This window comes from Nanorana parkeri, unplaced genomic scaffold, assembly GCF_000935625.1.
Source record: "Nanorana parkeri isolate BGI_ZX_2015 unplaced genomic scaffold, ASM93562v1 scaffold1061, whole genome shotgun sequence".
In the NCBI taxonomy this organism is placed as follows: Eukaryota; Metazoa; Chordata; class Amphibia; order Anura; family Dicroglossidae; genus Nanorana; species Nanorana parkeri.
This window is the reverse complement of record NW_017307329.1, coordinates 305,610-316,759: the sequence shown is the minus strand read 5'-3', so window position 1 is coordinate 316,759 and position 11,150 is coordinate 305,610. Positions and strand designations below refer to the sequence as shown.

The 11,150-nt window shown below is 44.6% G+C and overlaps 1 protein-coding gene across 1 annotated transcript in view; it reads right to left on the bottom strand.

The window, feature by feature from the left end:
- FAM114A2 (family with sequence similarity 114 member A2) overlaps positions 1-2,723 on the bottom strand; it is a 22,643-nt gene extending 19,920 nt beyond the window's left edge. Inside the window, exons 1-2 of the mRNA XM_018567556.1 lie at positions 2,508-2,723; positions 2,049-2,142 (exon numbers count right to left, since the gene is read on the bottom strand). Of these exons, the coding sequence (XP_018423058.1) occupies positions 2,049-2,142; positions 2,508-2,717 (304 nt within the window). The 5' untranslated portion in view covers positions 2,718-2,723. The remainder of the gene's footprint in view (positions 1-2,048; positions 2,143-2,507) is intronic.
- Between the last annotated feature and the right edge of the window lie 8,427 nt (positions 2,724-11,150).

Genomic DNA, 11,150 nt, shown 5'->3' with positions numbered 1-11,150 from the left:
CTCCCCCCTAACATTGGTTGTCAGTTTCAATGCTGTCAACCTACGCAATGTTGCTCAGTAGCCGTACCATTTATACCCCCCATTGATGGCCAGTGACACTCTTATTTAGAAACCCCCCTTTAGTTGCCAGTGGCAATGTTATTTAACAATCCTCCTTTGGTGGCTGGTGTCAGTGTTATTGAGCAACCTTCCTTTGGTGGCCAGTGGCATTGTCATTAACTGCCTCCGGGCCGGCCGTAGTAGAAAAACAGCCGGCCCGGAGCTCTCTAGATCTGAGCGGGCGTCTTTAGACGTCCGCTCAGACACGCCCTCTTTTTTTTAAAAAACAGGCAGCGATGCCTTCTAGGGCCATCAATCACTGATAACACTAAACTGATGAGCGGTAAAAGCTTTTAAAGTGTCGCCTATGGCCAATTTTGGGTATGGTAGTTTTCTGCGATTTCGCGGGTGCGCGCAATTTTAAAGCTTGACATGTTTGGTGTCTATTTACCCGACGTGACCCGATCTTTTATATTTTACCAAAAAACTGGTTAATAATAAATGTTTCCTAACCTAATGTAAAAAAATACTTTTTTTTTCAAAATTTTCTGTAATTTTTCCTAATTATAATAAAAAATAAAAACCCCAGTGGTGATTAAATACCACCAAAATAAAGCACTATCTGTCCCTAAAAAATGGTATAAAATTCATTTCAGTACAGCGTTGCATGACGGAATAAATGTCAGTCAAAGTACTGCAGCGCTGAACACTGAAATATAGCCTGGCCAGGAAGGGGGTCTAAACACCTGGTCTTGAAGTGGTTAAGCAACCTTCCTTTGGTGACCAGTGGCAGTGTCATTAAGCAACCTTCCTTTGGTGGCCAGTGGCAGTGTCATGAAGCAACCTTCCTTTGGTGGCCAGTGGCAGTGTCATAAAGCAATGTTCCTTTGGTGGCCAGTGATATTTAGCAACCTTCCTTTGGTCGCCAGTGGCAGTGTTAAGGTGGCCATACACTGTGTGAATTTGCACAGTGGGTGCCTCTGTCAGCACCCTTTCGGCCGGTATCCCTCAATCAGCTGATCAAAGGAGCCGGTCGGAAAATCTTCAAACGCACTCGTAGCATTGATGGAGGAATCTGCTCTATTATTTCATTCAGCCCAATGGTTGAACAAGAAAAATAGAGCAGTGTATGACCAGCCTTATTTAACAACCTACCTTTGGTCGCCAGTGGCAGTTCAATTAAGCAATCTTCCTTTGGTCGCCAGTGGCAGTGTTTTTTTTAAACCCCCCCCCAATTGGTGGTCAGTGGAGAGGGAGTGAAATGTACCGTCCAGCATAGGTGATCAGTGATTACTTACCTGACCATATGCTCCTAAGTCACTCTCTCTCCCCAACAAGGTTGGGACTACTTTTATAACTAAGCCCAAGCAAATAATCTGGCTTTGTAAATCTGCTGAATAAGCAAAAAAGCTTGTTTGACACAATAAAAAACCACAATGTAGAAGTGCGGCTCTTTAGTTTGAACTTGGAGGTCAGACTTTACTTGTGTGGTACTGCTGGGTTTAGATCACACTGCCTGACAGTGTTGGGCACTGAAGCGCAAATAACATTGCAGTGCCCGGAAACCCTGCTGCCACGCTGCAGAGCTACAGGTGCCCTTAAAGTGGCGGACCGAGGACAAGGCAGGCTGCACACCGAGTTGTCAGGCTGTATATTGAGCGTCACTGCTATAGAGTGTATATGAATATGCTGAAATCCAAGATGGTGGCAAAAGACAACAGTGTCATGGCTTTCAGATGTCTACACAAGGGAGGATTTTACAGGTAATTAACAGGCAAAAAAATATGTTAAATGCATCTGGTCTGGCAACAAGGTCTCCAGAAGTGTAATTAAAGTGCACTATCCCACTGTTGTGCTGACAGCTGCATGGAGCAGTTGGAGGTTAGAATGCCCTGCTAGGGCGCAAGTTATAAAAGTAAACCATATTGCTTTGTCCTGCATGAGCAACAATACAAACTGTAGGCTGAGGATCACATTACTAGGTTTTATTGTTGGGTCCAAATACTCACCTACAGTTGCCACAGTGGCTGAAGCAGTAGATATTAAAGACTTTCCCCAGCTCCCCCAGTATCCCCAGGATGAAGGCGACTTGGCAGCAGAATCCTTCAGGAGAAAAAAATAAACAGATATAAAAAAACCTATTGTGAATGAACTAAGCTTACTGATCAGCTAATAGTCTGAGAGGCATTTACTTCTGTAAACTGGTGATAAAGTACAATAGCTACTGTAAATGTTTGGTACTGCTTACAACACACCAATGCTGATTAATAAAAGGGTAATCAGTATGGACCTGGTCCTTTTGAGCTTTAGCCTCCATGAAGTCTGTAATATCTTATCATAGCAGCTTATTTAGCTAATGAAAATGGAATGCCAGCAGGATTAGGACTTAAAAAAACCAGAATACAGTATATTAATTTGTGTACACTGCAAAGGCTCTTGGATTTCTAGAATCTCTCTCATCCCCGTACCTGTTCGGGCTTGTCTGGTGTTTGACCCTCCTCCTCCTCCTCAGTGGATAGGCTGCTGGATTTGTACTCCGGACGTTTCCGGGTTATGCTCACAGGTTCGGAGACTGTTTTCTTCTCTTCTCCAGGACTATTATTTTTAGGTTTAGCATTCAATTCCTCTGGGGGGTGGCTGGGCTCCCCAGTGCTTTCAGTGCTGTCCTTTTCAGACATTTTTAAAACATCTGGGGACAAAAAACATGTAAATAAAGTAAATATTCTTAATAAAGTCATAAATGAGGAGCTAATCTATGTAAAGACTTCAAAAGACTGAATTAAACCTCTTGCTTTTCATGCATGGAACAGCAACAGGTTCACAAATATCAGCCTACCTGCTTATCATCCTTCTGCTCCTGGAGCAGAGTGAAATACCTTACATCTCAGGGCATGGGTAGCATTTGACTCTCTCTTCTCTTTCTCCCAAGATCCAGTGCTGTGTGCTTCACCAGTCAATAGCCAGCCCCTAGCCCTGTCACCTGGGAGATGAGAGAGTCCTTAGCTTTGTGAAAGATCAGACCAGGGCTTATTTCTCATTCCTGATTCAGGTGAATAGGGCAGTGGAGAAAAAAATGGGTAATTATAAGCAGCAAGGGAGGGACAAGATATAAAGTGAACCTGTTGTGTTTACCTTCATGCGTGGTTGAAAGCCAGTCCAAAAATATGCATCCAATTGTGGCATTACCATGTGTGTATACCCACAGTATAGAGATTAGACTGTGAAGTACTCTATAAGCACAGCATCATGTGAATATTTCCACAATAAAAAAAATCCTTCTTCAACTCTTTTAGAAAATGTATCTGCCAACTCTGCTCTTTTTGTGGAAATGATCTGGGCAGCTGTAAAGGAGCCTGATCCCTTCAACTAGGGATGCACCAATACTAATATCGGTAATGGTGCCGATGCCATGTATTTGGAACTTCCGGTATCAGGAAGGTGGCGGCGCGTCATTAAACACCGCCCAGCTTTCTGATGGACGAGAAGCCGGCTCCATGCTGTTTGGCTGGCTCTATGCTGATTGGCTGGAAAGCCGGCTCCCCAGCCAATTAGCATGGAGCTGCCTTCTCGGCCAATCAGGAAGCTTGGCAGGGGGGTAATGATCCACCTCCCGGCTTCCTGATTGGCCGGGAAGTCGGCTCTCCATGCTGATTGGCTGGGAAGCTGGCATTCCCAGCCAATCAACATTGAACTAGCTAAACAGCTGGCTTGATGCGGATTGGTAGGGAAGCCGGCTTCCCGGCCAATCAACAGCAACCCGACAAAACAGCATGGAGCCGGCTTCCTGGGCAATTAAGAAGCCGGGTGGCAGGTAATGATAGGCTTTCTGATTAGTCAGGAAACCTGGCGGCGAGTCATTACCCACCCCCCAGCTTCCTTATTGACCTGAAAGCTGGCTCCATGCTTCCTTGTCACCTGGTGACGGGGAAGCATGGAGTCGGCTTCCCGGCTAATAAGGAACCCGGGCGGCGAGTCATTATACGCCACCCGGCTTCCTTAATGGGACTTCCGATATCGGTATTCACTATCAGTGAGTACTGAAAAAAAAATATCGGTACTCGTACTCAATACCGAAAAACCGGTATCGGTGCATCCCTACCTTTAACACAACAGAAGTGTTGTGTCCTGGACTCACTCTTTTTTGGAAGCCCAAACTGCAAAAAAAAAAAAGGATGGAGAATGGGAGGATATCAAGGAACTTTGGTTCTCCAATTCTCCTTGTGAGCAATGAATGCAGAAGAGCTCAACTCTGAGCACTTCCACGTTCACTGTAGTCTAATCTGGACTGCAGCATCCGTCATCAATCCGTTTGGGTTCAGAGCAGGGTTTAACAGACTTCCACTGTATTAATACATACATTCATTTGTGAAAGTAAAGAAAGATAAAATAAATTGAAGGACCCCGCACCCGCATACACATGCATATATACATGCCGATTGCACAACACACAGGCCAGAGGAAGAAGAATCATTTACAGTGAACTTAAAACTGATAAAGGTTGCAAAGGTTTCTAATTTATTTGCCTTTTCACACGCAATTCTAAAGTCGACCTAATTGGTATTTAATGACTCAACATGGTCTTATCTTTATATTTCATGGAAAATGTGTGTTTGCATGAACTAAGATCAATCTCAGTGTAATTTTATTGAAAATATAGATTTGATCGTTTTGTGACTGCCATCTTTATATGTTGCAGGAGCTCTGATTCCAGATAATATATCGTTTTGGGGGTGTTTAGTAACTTTTTAAGCCAAAAGTTTGTCTTTTAACACTGCGTAACAAAGTTAAAAAAGTGGTCTGGCAGTGAAAAGGTTAAAGTACACATGTGATGACAGATATATGTAACCTGTTATTGCAGATTTCTACCTCCGGAACGCATAGTTCTTTGTCTATTATGTCAATGCTTTGTCTTCACTGACCCAGAACATGTACCTGCCACAAGTAAAATACCGTCACCTGACAGGGTTTCTTTTCACATAGCTCCTGCTTGCCAAATGTTCATATTTTAGGGATTGCCAATAAAGAATATATATTTAAAGCTAGAGCCCACCTTTACAAAAAAAAAAAGAAATAAGAAATAAAATGCATTTTTTGTCTCTCTCCGAACGCCATGAACAGATCCTGTTCATGACGCGGCTCTGTATGTGCAGCCGTGCCAAATTAACAAAATAGCGGCAGCCTGGAGGTAAGTGGGGGTGGGGACGGTATCAAAAAGCCTTTGAAGTCCAATTCCAAGATATGAATTCCCCCTTCTCTTTTGGAGTACGTCCCTGGCATTTATTTTAAAAAATGTTCAGTATACACACCTTTTTTTGAATATCACATGACTCTCCACCCCTGGTGTTGGTGGTAAGTGGTCTAAATTGCTTCTGAGAATGGTTCTCACATAGTGATATCAGCAGCATTCTCTTCTGAGTCCAGGCTGGTGTGGAGAGGATGAGAAGTAATTTGGAAACTTTTTTTTTTAAGGGGGAGAGTGGCCCCCGTTATATTGTGTGGTGCCTGGTGGTGTTTTCAAACTCATTGAACCAGAACAAATATTCAGATAAGGAATTGTAACGTTTTCTGACTTTTATTTGGCACATGGGAGATACTTTATCTCAGCTTGCTGGCTCAGTGCACAGAAAAAAGAACAATTGCAGACAAGCAGGTAGGAGATTTTTGGCAGATGTTGGCTTGACAAAAGACGTGCGACCGTACAGTAGAAACGGTCGCACGTCTTAGTTCACACTGCTCGATTCTCGTATGATCGCGGGATTTCGCCCAATTCTCGTACGAGAATCGAGCAGTGTAGTGGCACCTTAAGGCCCCTTCACATGGGGGACTTCTGGGATAAATGTGTCCAGCAACAACTATTTATGTCAATTCTCTTCCAAACGGCATGTAATGTAATGTGATGTGATTACATGTGGACTGCTGCTGACTGATGCAGCCGCTGTCACCCTGTCATTTACTTCAATGGGTAAAGCGGCCACATCTGAACGGGACACCTGGGATTCCCGCCGCAGGAATTCATGGTTCTTGTTACAGGAATCCCAGAAAGTCCTGTGTGAACAGGACCTTACAGAGTCCCTTCTGCAACAAAAAAAAACTATACATGATACTTACTGCTAAACAGGCTCTGCAAAGGAATGCAGGTGATTCTGATTTCAGAAGCTTCTGATCTAAAGCAAAAAAAAGAAGAAAAAAAAAGGATTAGAGGAATTATAAAAATCCCACTTTACAAAAGCACACAGAACACAGTTCGTCATATCCTCCAATCTCTTAGAACACAGAATGCTGAATCTTTTAAAAAGAAACCTGCCATGACAGATATACAGGGTCTGCTTATGCTTGCATGCTTGCATCAAGGGCACACGTTTCCCAACAGTCATGTTAATCTGCTGGCTTCACTGACCCAGACAAAAGTAGGCAGACTGGGAGTTCTGACTTCACTTGCTGCATGCTTGTATCAGGTCAATTATTTAAATTGTATGGAAACTAGAGAAAGCCAGGAATCTGGTATTCTCATCAGGAGGTCAGCAACAGCTGTCACGTATTTCTCTGTCTCCTCTTAACTGCTGTGTTGAATAACGCCTGTTGTTTTAGCTCAGGGAGGGGGGAATATATACACACCACTGAAGATTGACTCATTCCCCTGGCTCCTTGCCATCTCTGTTTGGTTGGGACCGCTCTGAAGGGACTGTGAACCATAGCTAGAGAGTCGGGAGGCAAACAGTTTCTGGTGACTCTCTTCTCATAAAACCCATAATGCTGTGTGAACCCTGTGCCATGGCTGCACCATGGATTTAAGTTATACTTGTAAAATAAAGGTTTTATACACATAGTAAAAGTGATCATTTCACATTCTGTACTTTCTCTTGTAAATGCCCGAAAATTCCCTTTTTTCTTAGTGGAAATGCATTTACTATGCACGTACTCCAGGGCTCTATTCTGGCCCAGGTACATTACAACCACACTCCTTATTACAAGTAAGGATGGGCTTGGACGTGTTCGCAGCTCCACGTGGCGCGCCCGCCAGGAAGCTGACAGCGTGCGCAGCTCCAATCACAGGTACCGAGACATTTTCCCGGTCCGCAGCTGCAGAGATCGGGAAATGTCTCAGTGCCTGTGATTGGCACTGCGCGCTGTCAGCTTCCTGGCGGGCTCGGCACGTGGAGCTGCGAACACGCCTGAGCCCATCCTTAATTACAAGCATCCTCACATAGAGGGGGCATGAATGAGCAGGTCTGTCCAATGTCCAGCATGATTTAACTTTGGTGCCTATTGGACAGCGCAGTCATATTTAATAACAATAAGCAACTACTGTAACGGAAAAGTGAATGCAATATTTTGAGAATATATGCTGATAATACATAAGTAATTGGAGCCGCTTTTTTTCCCCCCATGAACTACACCTCTAATACTATAACACCAAGCTCATTAACATGATGTCAGTTAATTCATGATAATAATCACCTGCAACAGCCTACACCATGTTATCAGCTGAAAACAGAGAAAAAGTCTATTTAAACCCAATATCTAGTTTTCAGCGACATGTCCTACATAATGTAGTTTTCTTAAGCAATTCATTTTTTGTGAATCTATTGCAAAGTTTCTTACCTGGAGATCCTGCATGGCTGGAGGTTGGAATGTGTGACCGGTCACGTGGCCACACATTTTACCGTAATCCCGCCCAGTTTTTCGGCGGTGGAATGTGTGACCGCGGATAGGTCAATAATTCCACCGCTTTCTCAGTTGTTCCAGGGCAGATCAGCATCGCAGATCGTATGTGCTGGAGAGCCGATCTGCCCTGGAACAGCTGATCGGTCCTGAAATCTCACTTCTGTCCGACTTTGTGAGTGCGATCTCACATTTCACCGCACTCACAAAGTCGGATAGAAGTCACATTTCAGGACCGATCAGCTTTTCCAGGGCAGATCGGTTCTCCTGCACATACGACCTGCGATGCTGATCTGCCCTGGAAAAGCTGAGAAAGCGTTGGAATTCTTGACCTATTGGCGGTCACACATTCCACCGCCGAAAAACTGGGCAGGATCACGGTAAAATGTGTGATCACGTGTTTGGTCACACATTCCACCGTTGTAAAACTGGGCGGGGTTACGTTAAAATGTGTGACCACGTCACCGGTCACACATTCTAACGTAGTCACAAACTTTGATAGAACACAGGTTAACAAAGCTGCTGCTAATTGTAAGGCAGGGGATTAGCAATGTCATCCTGTAACAGGAAATGCTGTTAGTGGCAGGATCTCCAGGTTAAAAAAATGTTATAACAGATTTTCCAAAAATGGTTTACTAAAGAAAACTGTATACAGTGCAACATGATGCCAAGCACACTGAAAAATCGATTTGGGGTTTATATACACTTTAACACACAGATGCTTCACCATAAGGAACTCCCACTACCTGCTTACAGTTCCTAGCTGAAATTTGTCATGCCTCCATATAACATTATAGTTTTTTTGCTTTGGATTATTATAAGTCAGCAGCACCGTTATAAGTAGAACTCCAGCCAAAGAGCTGAAACCGTTGAAATACTTGCTGTATATGTCTAATGTTTTGCCTGCCAAAGGATTTGTAATTTGTACACAGTCAGTCTTTTTGTTTACACATTTTCAGCAATGCAGACAACTGGCACATGCATCTGCTAATTACACCATAACTCCAATTATTTCTTTCTTTTATTAGCTATGTACAGGGAGGGGAAGAGTTACAATTTCTGCAATGTATATTTCCATGACAAACATAAGGTCTGATTTTTTTTCAAGCACCCTGCCCTCAACACAAATGGCTTTAAAAAGCCTTTTGTAAACAAGCTGATCACCTGGAAAGAAAAATGACTTACCTAGGCCCGGCCTTCAACACTTCTGGAAGGCACAGGTGAAGTCACCCCGCCTCTGGGATAGCTGAGTCTCTGATATCTCATGAGATTTCGTGCTCCCAGCTCTGCAGGAAGACACAGTGATGTCACCTCTGCCTGGCAGAAGCATCAAAGGGAAGGAGCCAAGGTAAGCCATTTTTTTCTGGGCAATCTGACAAAAGCCATCTGTGGGGGGGGGGATCTTGCAATAATTTGCCAGGATTTAATTTGCCAGGAAAGTCCACTTTGAAGCCAACTATACATATTGTAACATGTATAGCCAGCTTATGGGGCTCTGTCCACACTTGACAGTCGATGGTATCAGTTTGACACGCTTCTGAGCTGATTCAGAATTCATTGACAGGTGCATTTGACCTGCAGTTGGCCTCCTTCTGACCTGCATTTAATCTGCTTCAAGCGGGTTTTGCAATCTCATAGATTTGTATAGGAATGCAAAACCCCCTTGAAGTGAAAAAAAAACCCTCGAAACAGGTCCCTAAAGGTGCCCATACACTGTACGAGAATCGCGGGAAATCCCGCGATCGTACGAGAATCGTACAGTGTATGGAAGGCGTGCGGCCGTTTCTACTGTACGGTCGCACGCCTTCCATCGAACAAGAAGGCTGGAAAACCCGCCGGGAATCGTACGATTCTCGGCGAGTGAGTGGCCTGCTTGTTCGACAACTGACGAACGGGCCGGTGTGTGCACGCGCACACTGCCCGTTTGCCGTGCTTGCAAGCCCGCCCCTCATTGCAGTCATCGCAAGCCCTGATCGCAAGCGATGATGCAAGTACGATCTGCCTGTCCAAGATGGGCAGATCGTACGTTTTTTTAAGTACTTTGCAACCATCGCAAGACTAAGGTCTTGCGATGGTTGTAAAGTGTATGGCCACCTTTATAATGAAGCATAAAGTCAGAGACCTTCATTTAACAATGCTTAGTGTCAAGGTGCAACCCTGTACCTTCTATGTATACCTAACAGTAACTCTTTTTATAGCCCCTATATGACCTATTGATTCAGTACAGAAAGATGCTGGATATATATAGATATAGATCTATATCTATATATACACACACACTAGCAATAATAGTAAAACTGTCTGCCACATGCACACCATGCATACATTAGGCGTGACACATTCAGAGGGAAGAAGAGGCGATGTAAGTGTGTCAGCGGAGGATGTGTGGACGTGCTGGGACTCGTAGTTCTCCAGCACATGCACGCAGGTGACGTTACCTGTCTCAGGCGCAGCAGCTGGCTGGGGGTCCTCCTGCGTGATTACGTCACCAGAGTTGGGCAGCTCACGCCGCCACGTCACTGACAGCTCCCAGCACAGACAGAAACCCAGCACCACTGGGGTCAACCCGGAGCCTGACCCGGAAGCGATATGTCAGGCAGAGCGACGTTTCCGGGAGGAGGATGTCAGCTGGGCGGAGAAGGCGTACGGATGCGGATGAGGGGATTGTGAACTTGGCAGGTGAGAGGATCTGTGTACCAGGGAGGGGACGCCGCCGTTGAGAGCGAGCAGTGCTGGGACTTATTATTGGAGAGGGAGGCACAGACCGCTCTACAGGAAGCTAGCATGGATTGCAGATACTGAACACATTAAAGTGCAATGCCACCCAAAATAAATGTTTTCACGGGTACATCCCCATTTCATGAGCCTATCTGTGCTTATTTTCCACGTTTTGCAAAAAAATAAATGCACACTTATTTATGAAAGAAAAATGTGCATTCATTTTTTTTTTCTGCTTAGAAGCAAGTAAAGCATTGCAATCGCGATCAGTAAATCAAGGTTGCAATGGTCTAACGTGTAGCGGTTTGAGATAATTTGACAAGGGCCGAATTGTAATGGCTAGACGATTGGGTCAGAGCAACTCCAAAACTGCAGCTCTTGTGGGATGTTCCTTGTCTGCAGTGGTCAGGAGCTACCAAGAGTGGTCCAAGGAAGGAAAACCAGTGACGGCCATAGACAGCCAAGTCTCATTGTTGCACATGGGGCGTGAAGGCTGGACTGTGTGTTCTGATCCAATAGAGGAGCTACTGTAGCATCACAGTTGCACCCTGTTGGCCATTGAGACCTCCGCTCATGTTAAGGGATCAATAGGTCGTTAGCACCCTGGGATGCATGGAGGGGCTGATAATTATATTTTCTCCAATCATCTTCCAGGCCAGCAACCTGAGAAATGATTGGCTCCTCCTACTACAGGAAACACAACCCAAAAAGAGGTTAAATACCCTCCCACC